The sequence below is a fragment of the Haplochromis burtoni genome, unplaced genomic scaffold (assembly GCF_018398535.1).
Source record: "Haplochromis burtoni strain Fernald_Lab_line unplaced genomic scaffold, NCSU_Asbu1 Contig_58, whole genome shotgun sequence".
Classification (NCBI taxonomy): domain Eukaryota; kingdom Metazoa; phylum Chordata; class Actinopteri; order Cichliformes; family Cichlidae; genus Haplochromis; species Haplochromis burtoni.
In genome coordinates, this window is record NW_024582419.1 from 343,889 (window position 1) to 359,099 (window position 15,211).

The following is a 15,211-nucleotide window of genomic DNA, read 5'->3' on the forward strand; positions in this document are numbered from 1 at the left end:
GTTTTTATCGGTTTTTAGCATTATTTTGTTATCGTTTTTGTCGTTTACTCATTTTTTCTGGGTTGTTTCACGTGTGTTATTAATAAATCTTCTTTTTTCGGTACCGGTACTAGTTTTATTTTGTTGTATTTATCTGCGACACCTTAAAGGCCGGTCCGTGAAAATATTGTCGGACATAAACCGGTCCGTGGCGCAAAAAAGGTTGGGGACCGCTGCTCTAGTGGTAGCTCTACTACCATGCTAATTTGAATTTCTAAAGTTGCTTGTAAAAAGTAGCTCAGTACATGGAAATACTAAAGGAATCTGAACCTATGATAACACTGAATTACTATATGGTTCATTTTTTATATTTTATACTTATATTTTTTGTGGGCAGCAGTTAGCAGTATCATATCACAAAAGGAAGGTCCTGGGTTTGAATCCAGCTCTCGCCATGTCTGTGTAGGATCTATCTGGGTACTCCAGCTTCCTCCCGGAGTTTAAAGACATGGGGTTAAGTTAAGTCTAATTCTAAACTGGATGTAGGGGTGAATGTGAGTGTGGCTGTTGGTCTCTGTGCGTTAGCACTGAGACAGACTGGTGAACTGTCCAGTTTGTACCCTACCTCTCACCCTATGGCAGCTGGGATAGTTACAGCCTCCCCCCCAACACCTGAATTGAAAAAGTGGAATAATGTCATTAGTTCCTTCACCACTTTGGACAAAACTAAAATATAAAGTATTTTGTAGAACTGCTCACAGTTCCCAGAAGAATATACCTTTAGTAATCCTCAGAGTTTCACTCCTATTGCACCATCAACAGGTATAAAAAATCCCACCAACTATTTGACAGATTCCCATACGATGTGGTTCATATATTCTGGGTGCTATGAAATGAACTGAAATCATTTCCTTATTGGTATTATATTGGATGGATAAGTGAGCAGGTCTCTGGGGGCAAACTTGCAAAAGGTCCCCCACAGGTTTTACAAAGAAGAAACACACCCAGTCTTAAGGAGATTTGTGTCTCTTTGCAGTTTTAAGTACTTCTGTGTCTCATTGTTTTGTGTCTTTGTGGTTCTGAGATTGAACTGCCACCAAGAAATGTTAAGTATCACTTCAAACTGAGGCTCTAGATCAGGGGCCTTTTGCTCTTTGGGATGCTGGGTTTGTGCCTGGTAGGCAGTAATCCATCCACTGAGCATCATCATGAGGTAGAATTACTAATTTTACCAAATTACTACAACACCAATTACTTTGCCATGTGCATCAGGGTAGCATATTACTAAGGTGGAAAATGTGTTAAAAATTTAACTGTGAGCATGCTGTCTTTCTGGAGCCTACTACTGAGCCCCATTGTCCCCAAGTACAGCTGGAAGTCTTATTGATAGATCAAAAGGGGCTTGGTGACTTGATAAAGCCTCATCTTTCAGGGTGCACCGCTGACCTTCATGGCAGGCCTCAGTTACAGCTGTGATTCAAGGCAACCAAACATCCGAAACATCCATCATCCCGGATAAATTATTCATAACGGACCTGCCAGGGAGACAGCAGGACTGATGTATTTGTTTTGCTTGTCCTGTCACTTTCGTCTGTGTGTCTCCCAACATTTCTGAGAACATCTTATATTTAGTGCACAACGGAGACATCGGGGTGACAACTGCTCTCCTGCAGCTCCCAGTCAAATAAAACTTTCAACAAATCCCACCATGTAATATCCCACTCTGAACTGTTTTAATTCAACAGAGGTAGCAAATCCACAACTTCATCAAGGGGACGATGAAGCAGATTGTTTAACAAAGCTGTTGTCATGTGAAGACCTTAAGGATCCTTGCAGATGTAGTTTTTTTTTTTCCAAACATTTGCGTCACCACTCATGTTGTCATGACTTGCAGATTAGCAAACTGCAGAAACAGGCTGAACATATTCAACACCCATGAACGCAAGTTATGGAAGGTGTGGCAACGTCAAGCATCATGCTGAAATGTGCCCTGGAAAAAAACCGACTGTTCTGCTTCATGCAGACATATCACACAATGTAGAAGACAGCACATATTTTGCTATGTCTTACTAGCCCTGTTTAGTATATAGAAGGTCACTTTCCCAGTGTCGGGGGTTGTTGTCCTTAGATATAAATGAGCCACATGTCTCCATTGTCGTCACGTTTGAAATCACAAGGCAGACAGAGATGCAACATCACGTCCTTGAGATGTGCAAAATTTAACTGAACAATTTGTCTTGCTGCAAAGAATTGCTCCACGCAAGACCACTGTCAGGGCGAGAAGTGGCATTATGACTTTGTAAAAAGAAAAAAAGCACAAAAAGTGTTTTGTAATGCCTCAGGACCTGAGTGCAGCATGTATTTGAAAGATAGATAGGATATGTATTATGACATGTCTGAGTTTAAACAGTCAAGACTGGTTTTGCCAGACTTAAGTAGACTTTATTAGACATTTTGAGCGTCTTGTAGCTGTTGTGCCAAACAGATGATTCCAACAGAAAACGAGAGTATTTTCACATTTAAGTTGCCTCACAGTGCAGTTGGATATAAAATCTGACTGAGATATACACATTTAGACACATAAATATTGATGCTTATGGATGTGTTTATCTGTTGTGTTTACTTCTACTCAGTTCATGGGGAAACTGTAAAGACTTTATCCAACTTCCAGCAGGCACATTGAACAACAGCCATGCACGCACACATAATTGAGACTGACTCACCAGGGGACCTTTCAAACTATTTTCCACCAGTGGAATACAATAAAAGGACATAAAGAGAAAGCTCAATGGATGTGAAACTGCCAGGAAATATAAAACTAAGCGAAGCTTTGTTTGTCATACCAAATCATGTGTTAAAAGTCCAGAGCTGGAATGTAATTTTTGATTCCTCCAAAAAATCAACCTAAGATTTCGAGCCCTAAAAATCTGTCATAATTTATAATCCAATATCAAGACTAAGAGTGTGGAAATTTTCTGGGATGCATTGTTCTGTATTCGATTACAACTCACAGAAATGTATGGCAGTGGGCTGTGTTTTCCTATGGGACTCCACAAGAATTAGGGAGACACTCAAAATTTTCCACTTACTTTTTTAAGGATAAGGATGCACTCACTCTATGGTGAATGTGCCATCAGGTTGTTGTAGGTCTCCCTGAGATGGGACAGAATGTTTTCTTCCTCTGATTGCTGTGAGAACCATCTGAGGGCGGTCCCAGTACTTTTCCCACTTTGTCATGCCAGCCTTTTTAGCTGCTTCATCTCTTCAATGAGGCAATTTAAAGTTAGGCTTCTCTAAAGAACTTGCAGTAGTATCTCGAGGCAACCTGACTCCGCAAGGTAAGGCTTCTTATTTTTTAAATTCTTCACATTAAACTTTTCTTGGATTTTTTTTACAAAACATTCTCTGATCTGCTTGGACACACTTTAGAAGTAGATCTAATCCATGTGAAGCAGAAGAGCTTAGACACTATATGTTCTGCAGTACAGTAGTACCTCAGTGCACAATGTACTCAAGGGTGTTGTCTTGTCCTTAAGTAACAGGCAGTTCTCTCTGCAGGCATGCTGTCTGCAAATCCTCAAATCAATTTAGCTGGGAGTGTATTTAAATGTGATGCAATTTATGTATCCCTAAGTGCATTACTAACTAATTTTCATTTATGATAGGAATGATACGCTCAGTTCCTTTTACAGCCTTCTTAGCACAGATATACTGTGCTATAAAACAGACATTCTGATAGGTGGAAGCAGCATGGATTAGCTGGGACACTTTTCTGTTTCTTCTTTTTTTTTTTTTTGAAGAAAACCCCCCAAAACAATGCCAAAGAGAGAGAGACGGTGAAAGTGGTCAGGCAACAATATCTATGTATTAATATTTAAAAAACCAAAATGTGATATGAGGTAGTGATGCCTAATTGCAGCAGCCATTAAGAGCAGCCATATGACATGTTTTGGTACAATATATGTGGCACACCTACTGCACATTTGTCTGATTTTGCTGATATTAGTGCATAACAGTGCTCACAACTTCAGTCTTACACCAATAAATATCTACTGTTGTATAAACAGTTTGCTAATTATGCAGGCTTATAGCAGTATTTTATTGGTTTGACAGACCAAAAACAAAACTGAGTTTGAACCCACTAAACAAACCAAAAGGGGGAAAAAAAGCAGTAAATAGTGGTGGATTTGGTCATTCTGGTGCACAAGGGGAGAGACAAAGACAGGGCCATTCAAACACCTGTGATAACCACAAAACCTGTCAGTATCCTGCTCCCTAGTATTACATGAAAATAAATTGATGTTGTGATTAAAGTGTTTCCTCTCCACATAATGTCAGAGGAACATGGTGCAGTCCAATTGGCAATCAGCACCCTTTAAGCTGCAGCTGATGTAATGCAGCTTTGATCCTTCTAACACAATTCAGCAGGCACCTCCAGCAGAAAGGTGGTAACTCAAAGAAAGCTGGGTTATTGAAACACAAATTAAAGGAGTTATTTGAAAAGAGTGGTTTGCTTAAGTGTGTGAACTCCCAGTTCAGATATTGTGCTTTAAACATTTCATAGCAACGCTCTGAATATATGTACCTCCAATTTTTGTGTCTTTTGTATTTTGGTTATGTGCATTTTAAATGTTTTGCAAAGTTTGAAGTTTTAGAGAGACTTGAAACATCATCTTTAAGTATAGTGACCAGTGTTGGTCAAGTTACTTGAAAAAAGTAATCAGTAACTAATTACCGATTACTTCCCCAAAAAAGTAATCCCGTTACTTTACTGATTACTTATTTTCAAAAGTAATTAATTACTTAGTTACTTTTTAAAAACACGATTTACAACCTGAATAGGTGATAAAGCGATAGATCTTTCAGCCCAATTCTACTTTTTCTGCATAATCTATCATACAAAATGTAATCAAATGGAAAAGTCTCTTTTTAAAACTTGTTTTATTAGTTTTAATCTTTTAACTTTATGCATAAAGCAAAAATTTAATTATATGCAACATTCTCTGACTGGAAGAAATTTGTTTAATATTTAAACCTATTTTCTGCACATTCCAGCGCATAAAATAAAAGATTTTTTTGTGTTTACACTCACTCTTTCAAATAGATGCAAGTAAAACACAGCAGAAAATAAATAAAGTCAAAGACTAGTGGTCCTTTGGCTCTATTTTCACCTGTAAAGCAGGACTGCGGTAGGCGGAGGTTTACCCTGGTGCAGGTGTGCCGCGGTCAGTTGAAGAATCCGCGAGTTTCTCTGAGTTTCCCATTACGTCATAGCGCACTCGGTGCTTGCTTGGAAGTTTAGGGTTTTTTTCGCTGTAAAAAGAAGTTTTCTTCCCACGCACAACGGACACTAATGTTTTTGTCACTTTTTATGGAATCAAACTCAAAGTAAGGTCAGTACTTCCACGCTTTAAACGCTGCATGCTCATGCTCTCTCCCACAATCGATATGTGATCCATTGTTGATCTGCACACAGCTGTTGTCACGAACGTCGCACTTGCTTATGTCACTGTCATGAGACATTCTCACAAAAAAAAAAAATCATGGTTTTAGTAACGCAGTAACGCAGCGTTCCTACGGGAAAGTAACGGTAATCTAATTACCGTTTTTGCAATAGTAATCCCTTACTTTACTCGTTACTTGAAAAAAGTAATCGGATTACAGTAACGCGTTACTCTGATAGTGACACATTCTTTGTGAATGCCCATGAGGATGGACAAAATAACTTGGACATTTGTTGCATTGTTTAGCTCTGCCTTGTGGATGCTCTAATGTTTTTTGGCTGTAACAATTTTACAGGCTGCTTTTCTTTTACCAACTCTCCTAACCAAGCCTCCATATAAAAGCAAAATGGAAGATCCATGGCAGAAGGCATATGACTTTGCTGTTGCAGTGGCAAGAAAAGCTGGAGCGGTATGTCTTGAACACCCATTTGTTGTCTGGTGACTAACTTCAAGTGTACACACAGCATTAAACATTACAATACTAATGTTTAAAAAGCTGAAATGGGAATTCTTTAAAAAAACAATTTAAGGTGGATTGACAATGTGCCAAAATTTAATTTAATCAGGAAATTAGGAAAGCTGGAGAGAGTGAAATCAGAGTCATGACAAAGAGCTCCACTGTGGACCTCGTCACCAAGACTGATGAGAGGGTTGAGAAAATCATCATCGGGTCTCTTAAAGAGGAATTCGGAGAAGGCACGCACTGGTGAGTCATGCATACCCACCATCCCCTATTTATATATATATATCTGTTGTTGTATGTGGGTATTCCTCACTGATCCACTGCTGCTTCGTTCTGCAGTTTCATTGGGGAGGAGTCAGTTGCCAAAGGCGAGCCATGTATCTTGACTGACAAACCTACATGGATCATAGACCCAGTGGACGGCACCACAAACTTTGTACATGGGTAAGCTTTTTAAGTGATGTAAGGAAAGATGCATATAACTTTCTAGGCTCAAACAACTTTTGATAAGAGTGTCTATTTAAGCTTTTCTGACTAACTAATGCAATACACATGAAACTGCTTGCAGATTCCCATTTGTGGCTGTCTCTATTGCATTTGCTGTCAATAAGGAGGTATGTCAAATGAAGCTACTATATTAGAGAAAATGCGCACAGATCTCTGGATTAAGTCAATCTTAAAAATGAAATCTGTTTCAGTTGGAATTTGGTGTGGTATACAGCTGCTTGGAGGACAAGATGTACAAAGCACGACGGGGGAAGGGAGCTTTCTGTGATGACGAACCCATTCAGGTGTCTGATGTGAAAGGTACAATGTCCTCATGACACACGGTTTAGTCTGTTATGTAAAAACTGGCAAATGGACACCGTATTAAACCCCTGTTGTGCAGTAACATGATGGACTTCTCCAGTAAAATCTTATCCCCCTTCTTTATTAAAAAATTGTCTAACAAAATTACCTACATGAGCAAATTTGAGTCTAATTACCAGTACTTTTAATGTTTTATCGAACAGATTTGGAAAATAGGAAATTTGAGCTTGATAAAGGATTGTGCATCGGTATTATCAAGGATGACTAATTAAACATAAATCTGCATTATACTCTGGAGTGATTTAACATCCTTATCCAAGATTTCTTTAGAACCGTTCCCCAACTTATTTATTTATTTTTATTTAAACTTTTTTTTTGTATTACTTGCTACATTACTAATGGAATTGACATTTGGTGTTTGTGTCACTTTGGGGACGAGTGTTGCTGAGCTATCGGGGTTTTGTCCGAGGGTGACACAGTTGACAGACTTCTCAAACACTGAATAATTTGATGCATATTAATGAGTTTTAAGGACACTGTTTTAATGATTTTGAACGAACTGGTGATGAAAATGAGATACAAATTCATGTATCCCTGTTTTGATTTGAATACCAAATCAGATGCTTTTAAAAAACAAACAAACAAACAAACAAACCCCAAATTCTAATATGTACTGCAAAAGTAGCAGAACTGGTCAATTTCTAATTAAGACGAAATGTGCCCTGATTTAAGAACAACATTTTGAAATGAACATTTGTGTCCAGATTTATCAATATTCCCAATGTACCACTTTCTGAAACTTCTGAATCTAGTAATAAGCTGTATATCTACTGTTGCATACTAAGAATGTTAGACTTGCTCTCATTGCAGACATTAACCAGTCAATAATCATCTCTGAACATGGAACTGATAGAAGCCCAGAAAAAGTGACAAAGATCTTCTCCACAATGCAAAAGAACCTCTGCATCCCAGTGCATGGGTAAGTGGGCCTGGATTGAAACGCTATACTGTGCATTGCAGTCAAAAGTCATTTCCACAGGGATTTTTGCAGCCACAACTCAACAAAATTGCCTGAATTTTTTATTTTTTTTTTTATTTTTTTAAATCTATGTATATTCAACATGACAGGGAAATGCATAAATTGCTGTCAAAGGAACAGGCGTATTGCCTGTTGTATGCAGATCAATACAGCCTGCTCTGATTAGGTGTCAAATAGTCTAGTTTTTGTCTAAGCAGCTGGCATCTCGCATAAACAAGGTGTCCTTTAAGTCTGTGCCATGAAGCAATAGTGAGACAAGTCCCATATGGAGGTTTGTAAAGGACCTGTAGACTCAGCTTTAATCGCAGAGGTTAAACAGGATGATTTTTAAAGGAGTGTTTTCAGCCAGAGTCCCATCTTTATCTAAACCTTACAAAGTAACTTTAAAATTCCTAACTAGCTAGTGAAGGTAAAGGGTGGTGAAAGGCATACTGTATGCCAAGGAACACCAACAGTAAAGAGGGTGAAACCAAAACATTTAATGTGTTAAAATGATGCAATAATTTCAAACTTAAGGCAGATGATGAAACTGCTTTAGAGCAACAAAACCTGCATTTCCCCTTTTATCTGTAAATATGTAAAGTACCATGATGGATTGTTCCACATAACTTTGGCTTCATCATATTTAAAATGAAGAGTTATGTGTCACTCAGTGTTGAACTTGGCAGCAAAGTTGCTGTTGTTGACCGGTGTGGTATGTTTTCCTCACTGCTTCTGCAATTCCCAGTATCCCTTTGATTTTTTTTTTGTCCTGACAGGCTACGTGGGTCAGGAACAGCTGCTACAAACATGTGTTCTGTGGCGACCGGGGCAGTTGAGGCTCTCTTTGAGATCGGGATCCACTGCTGGGATATTGCCGCTGGTGCAGTTATAGTCAAAGAAGCTGGAGGAATCCTCCTGGATGTTGATGGTTTGTATGATTTCTAAAAATCTTCTCAAACAGCTGGTTATGAAGCATATGTGCTTGGAAATGAGTGTTAATGAATATCATTAAAAAAGCAATATGTTACTTGTTGAAAACACTGACTGCAGGAGTCCTTCTTAATAAAGGCTTTGTTTTGACAATATAGGGGGACCATTCGATCTAATGTCTCGGAGGATGATTTCAGCAAACAATGAGACTATTGCTAAACGGATCATCAAGGAAATAGAAATATTCCCAGTGGTGAGGGATGACGTTCCAATAGAGAAGAAGTGAAGGTGCTTGATGATCGTTTATACTGAATTTCAAGTCCGCTGCAAAATGGGAACAAGAAAAGCTCTTTCACTCCTTTGTCAGAATAAAAATCTCTTTGCTGTACTCGGTTGTCTTAATGTGAGCGCTGGATTTTTGACTGGCTGCAGATTTTACATATAGATTCAAAGTAAGTCATCAACTGAAGGATGAAATGGTTATAATTTTGAATACTTGCATAATTTGCACATGGTTTGCTTATGGCTTTCCATTTGTATAATATAACACATGGGGAGCATTCAGCCTTAGAGCTGAAGGCTTATTGGCTGGATTTCCAGTCGCTGTTTATCTCTGTACCAATCCGATGGAAATGGGTGAATTTAATCTAAGGTTCTTATCAGTGGAGATGATGGTCCTCTGCAGTTAATTGAGTCCATGTTGGAGTCACTTGATAAACACTGATCTGGTCAAGTGTCATATAATTAATGTGGTTAACACTGCTGCTGTTCACACAATTTATTCCTCATATAAACGTCGTCCACTAGAGGTCAATAATGCATCAGGAATTCAGTGGGATCTTCAAGGAGGGTTTTTTTTTTTAAATTTATTTATTTTATCCCCCCCTCCCCACCTGCTGCTGCATTTCTTAAAATTAAAGGCTGCTTCTGTTCTCTGGTTTAAAAACAGACAAAATTCTCCATTGTGTCGCTAAACTTCTACATTTTCCCTCCATGATGAGAAGTTTCCCAACTTCCAGTCTTTTTTTTAATATTTCTTCTGCGCTCATGCTGTAAAATAACATCTGGCTTCACAATGATTTGGAGAGGAAGTGGGGGGGAGTGGGAGAAAGGTAGAACAAGCTGAGGGTGAAAGGAAGCAGGAATGGCGAATGGAGCAACAAGACAAAACAGCGGGAACAACGGCAGCTGAAGCGGCGGCAGCAACAACAACAGCAGGAGGTTGGGGTAGGGAGTGCTAGGCTGAGGGGTCTATGAACATGTTTACACTGCTGACTTTGAATAATAAATAACTGCAGTTATTGTGTGTAATTATGCCCCTACACATCTGCCGCTGCTGTAGTGTATGATGTATGTGAATTAACAGAGATGTTGTTCGTCACTCTTTCAAATGGCAAAATCCATTTCAGTTCCACGTTTCACCATCTCATGTTCATATTTTGTTTTTTAAATTATTGTCATGAGGGAGCGCGGAGAGGAATTATGTGCTGCGAGACAGGCTAGCAGATAATAGTTGCAAATACAGTACATCTTAACATTTACTTGAACTTGCCTGGAGTACCAGATGGCTGGAAATTGCCTAGTAGGACAATACAGTAAATGCCACAGAGGTCAGAGAGCCTCACACAAGCTCATAAAAGTCAATTTAGCATATTTACTTGAAAATATCAGCTTTTTCTGTCTTGTAAAATGAGCTTATTTCATAATCTAAGGCCATTAGGGGTATTGATAATTAAATTGTTTTCCATCTGCTTTTTATGCAGCAACATCTGATGCATTACACTGTGTTGATCTTAATGGAATGGCATATATTAAACACAACCATAGTTAAATATATGTTATTAAATGTATGTCAGATGACTTTTAATTCAGTGTATCTGAGCTATAAACTGATATAAGGATATTTTGAAATTTAGTTTATTAATTTATCAATGTCTTTTGATTCATAGTGCGAGCATCTCAGTAAGTTAACACTGAGTTTCTCACTTTCGAGGTATACGAACATGTTAATAGTATTACATAAAGTGAAATTTGGTTACCCGTTCATTCATTTATTTGGTGTTTATACACTAATAACAGAAGAGAAGCTTTAATAAGCATTTACAAATATCCACACGTCTACTAACAGCTACACAAACTGTGTTATTAACAATTTGTGATATTCAGATCACCAACAATAGTTTTAATCTGTTACTCGTGTAAAAAAAATCACATCTGAAGTCGTCTAGACAGGATTGCAACCTGACCACTCCACAAAACGGAGAGCAACACATCAAGAGAAGGAAACTGTGTTTGGACAGCGCAATCTAAAGAGTAGTGGATGCACAAAAATGACCACATGACTTACTTTAGCAGTATTTACATCTGCTGTGATGTTGCCAAGATTTCAGTGGCTTATTGAGAGTAACAGAGGAGGTAAAAAGAGTGTTTGATCCAAAAGATAGAAAAGAGACATAGACCCAAACAGACTCTAAGGAAATGATGCCTCATTCTTTCACACAAGTGGATTACAGTAACCACCATCTGCTGATACACTGCTCACGCACAAAGCTTGTGTCCATTATCTTTTCACATACGTCAGATATCCCATTCAAAACTCCCTGCAATCCTGAAATGAATAAGCAGTCAAGAAAATGGATGGATGGACTTCAAAACTCCTCTTAGTACCCCCATATTTTGCTCTGTAGCAGATGTTTTTTAGGAGGCTCTGCAGATAAATGCACTGCAGCTGATTGGGTGGAAAGACAAGGAAAAAAACACCAGAAGAAGCACAAGGCCCTGTCTAACAAGATTGAGCCTAATCGTAATGTAAGATGCAGTTTTTGTGGCTCATCCTATCAGGTTACCTTCACTGTTCCAATCAGAAATTAATAGAAGTTTATGTGGACCATTAGTGTGGTCATAAGATGTTGGCTGGTTCTTTAACGTTGATAGAGGCCATATTAATCACTGCAAAGTGCTTAATATGGATAAAAGCAAAGTTACCATGGGTGGCAGTTACAGTTAGACAATTATTTTTATTATTAAGAAGTCACCTATACTGTAATGATATTTTTATTGCTTTAAAAACAACAATAATTTAAAGATGGACTACAGTATGTTGACAAGTTGGAGTTTATCCCACCTGGGATAAACTCCATCCCTTCCCAGGGTAAAGCAGGCATAGCTTTTGGATGAATGGATCAGGGATGGATGGATGGATGTTTGCAGCTGCCTCTGCATGCATCATGATGACAAGCAAATAGGTACCAGGTTTACAGATCCTCCATCATTTTTTGCTATGCTATCTGTTTTTTTTTTTTTTTTTTATTCTTTAGTGCTCGATTAGGAAAGGATCTTTGTGCAGACGGTTATAGAGAGGTGTAGTTGTCAAGAAAAGAAAAAGAAAAGGGGAACTGGATGATGCAGTAGCTTCTCGTTTGTCCATAAAGTTACTGTTAAGTGGCAATAACAAGAAATTTCTGATAGAGATGTGTGTGTGTGAAAGGGGGGGAGCACGCCGTTATTCATATTGTAAGTGCAGATGGTGTCAAAATGAAAACATTTTCAAGTTAAGTGCACCAGTCATTTTAAGATATTTTTTTCTTTGTCAGGCAGGATAATTTAACACTTGAGGTAGAATTATACAAAATAGTTTTTCTTTCTTTTTTAAAAGAGGAAGAAGAAATCATCCAATCTGTTGAAATTATACATGATGAAACAGATTGTAATAGAATCTTGAGGAGTGTGTCCTGTGTATTTTACACTGCAATCAATAGAGCTGGGAGAGAAAAGGGAGTTTTAAACAGCCGTCTAAGATGTCACTGCTGCTTGATTTGCTAATTTCTTACTGTAAATGTCTAGAAATGTGTTAGTCAAGTGGAGTGAAATTGAACACAGAGGAAGGAGGAGACCATCACAAGGAGAAAAGCCTGGAGATTTCCAGTAAGAGTCCACCTTTTCTGCTTCAGTAGAGCCAGGAACAAAGCTGGCTGCATGAGATTGAGTCTGTGAGTCCTGAGGGTCCGGCATATAAAACCACAGTCAACAACAACAGCCCTGATCAAAATGGAAAAGACAGGAAGCCTTTAATTTATTCTTGTTACCATTATCTGTCATCATTAGGTAATGAAGGCTTGTGGTTGCTTTAAATGCGTGACCGAAATAAATACACAGCACTGTACATCCTGTACAGTACAGCTCAGCTTTGGCTCGCTGATATGCATGGGTTATTATGCACGGTAAGCTCTACTTCCATTCCTGCCTCTGTCTGTGCCTCTTCTTCCTACTTTTTGTCAGTCAGTATAAGTCATGTTATGCAAAACATCTGAAGCAAAGCCAAAGAAATTAGCTTGTCCTGGCCGGCAGCCATATTGACTTGGGGGCTTCCAGTCCCTGTTGTTTTTGATGCACTATTACGCTAATATAAAAGTTGAGACACACTTCACCAAAGCATGTGCTGAACTTATGCTTTCTATCTAGGGCAGATCGATGTTCATAACCTTCCTTGAGGAAATGAGGGAACGGTCTGGACATTGTAATGAAATCTAAATCTGAAAGTTTTATGAGGGGGAATGTGTGAGTGGTGTCTATCAAAAGCTGCTAAAAAGTGGTGAATCAATATGGATATTAACATCAAACACGCACGCAGCTATAGACAAAATCAATGGTGATAATCCTAAGTAATAGCCCTCGAAGCCGTTCGTTTTTACATTTATTTTTACTGATTTTTTTTGTCCCTGCGAGGTTCCCTTGACATATTAATTGCTTGCCTAAGTGCTCTATTTTCTGAGCACTTTGATTAATCTTCTTTGTCTTGTCTGTCCATCGTTATTGATCCATTAAACACACTTAATCTTTGCTTTTTAAAACCACAGGTTTAATTATATCTGCCGGTGATGTACTTTTCATCCTTCCTCGCTTTAGCCGCCTGTCCCTTGTCCTTATATGTTACAGTCCAAGGAGTTTTTTAGTGCAAGCACAGCAGTAACTGCACGGCCCCAGTTAGTTACCCCCCCCTCCAGCAACATGGTGCCCTGTAAAACCCTGGTCTGTTGCAACTGGCTTCTCAGTGTCATTCAAGATGTTTGAGATGTGAGAATGAGGAATCAATACGCCTGCCTGATGCTCATGTGGGCGTTAGCAATTAGCAGTTGCCGCCTTAGATCGGTGGCAGATGGATCAAACCGCAGTGGGGCATGGTTTCTTATTAGCTGCTAATTTAACAAATAGCATGCAAAATTTACCTGACTTACCTCGCACTTTGGCACTTTGAATCATGGAGGAGAGGTGGGTGAAAGTTTTCTACTCTTATTGAAAAACTTTAAGGAGAAGTCAAACTATTCTTCTTTTTTGTGAAAAAGGCTTGAATTTTCTTTTTGTATTAATCTTATGAGCAATGTTCATAAACATGATTTCAAGTGTGCCAGTGTTTGAAAAGTCTGCAAAAGAAAATGATGGACCCCGGAGAGATTCTTTCTTCTGCACGAAAAGTGGGTTTTCATTTCTGTGATTGCTGTTGACAATGCTATTTACAAGGCTCAAAAAAGCCCTCGATGAATGCACTTATACTCTTGTTAGAGTAATATTTGCTAACAACTACAGTGCCAACTGTTGCATGAAAGGAGTGTGCAGGGCTGCTTCAAGAATTATTTTGCCTGTTTTTTTTTCTTTTTTTAAAAAAAGGAACGAAGATTCTTTCATAAGCGCAAGCTTGCTTGGCGCTGACAGCCAAAGGAAGCCCGAGGAAGCCAATCCACAAGTTTCTAACCTTCCAATCTCCTCTCAAATCTTTTGTGTTCAAGATATTCAAAAGATGATTTAACTTGAGAACAAAAGGAAACCTTGACCAGTCAGAGTCAGAGGACCGTTTTGTCTTCACTATTTATTATTCATCTCTTTTCTTTTTGCTTTTTTTCCGTTCCTGCTCCCTGCATATGTGAGGCTCATAAACCCATGGCACCACTAATGCACATAAACCAGATTACTTTATGCTCATATTTAACCATTGTTAATTTTAAATAAATTCTGGATAAAAAGCGTGCTGTTTTAGAAGATTTTATAGCGATTTCATGACTTGTGTACGACACACACAGTCTAATAATGTTCGGTATAAAACAGCGACTAGAGATACTACCTGTAAACTCCAGGATACATCTTGTAAATAAAGCTAGAAACGAACACTGCGCATTATAAATCTGGCTTGTTTTGCCAAACATCAATGCATTTAAGAGTGGAAGGCATAACTGCTTCAAAGCTTCACGCAAACCACAACTCTTAACCTTTCTTCTCTTCAGTAAATCTGTGTTCCAGTTTCAAACAAGAGATTTTTCTCCAGGGATGCTTGGAAATAATAAGCAAAATGATGAAATATTTGCAGGTTCGCGCAATAATTTTAGCTTTGTTTTTACGTTTTTTTTAAATTTCCCCAGACGTATTTTCTGATCAACCAGAATGTAAATAAAAAAAAACAATTAAAATTTTTTTTATTTACATTTCAAAATCAATTTTATTTCCAGTGGTCTT

At 38.4% G+C, this 15,211-nt stretch overlaps 1 protein-coding gene across 2 annotated transcripts; it reads left to right on the forward strand.

Moving 5' to 3' along the window:
• Positions 1 to 3,195: 3,195 nt before the first annotated feature.
• Positions 3,196 to 9,095, forward strand: LOC102301008 (inositol monophosphatase 1). Of its 2 annotated transcripts, none has more exons than XM_005922588.3 (9): positions 3,196 to 3,317; positions 5,812 to 5,892; positions 6,050 to 6,189; positions 6,286 to 6,390; positions 6,515 to 6,560; positions 6,645 to 6,753; positions 7,627 to 7,735; positions 8,554 to 8,705; positions 8,866 to 9,095. In XM_005922588.3, exons 2-9 carry the CDS (start codon positions 5,830 to 5,832, stop codon positions 8,991 to 8,993), a joined length of 852 nt encoding a protein of 283 aa, XP_005922650.1. In that variant the 5' UTR covers positions 3,196 to 3,317; positions 5,812 to 5,829; the 3' UTR covers positions 8,994 to 9,095. The 2 variants fall into 2 exon arrangements, with proteins under 2 accessions (XP_005922650.1, XP_014189147.1); XM_014333661.2 differs by having other exon boundaries at positions 3,197 to 3,317; positions 5,779 to 5,892.
• The last annotated feature ends 6,116 nt before the right edge of the window (positions 9,096 to 15,211 follow it).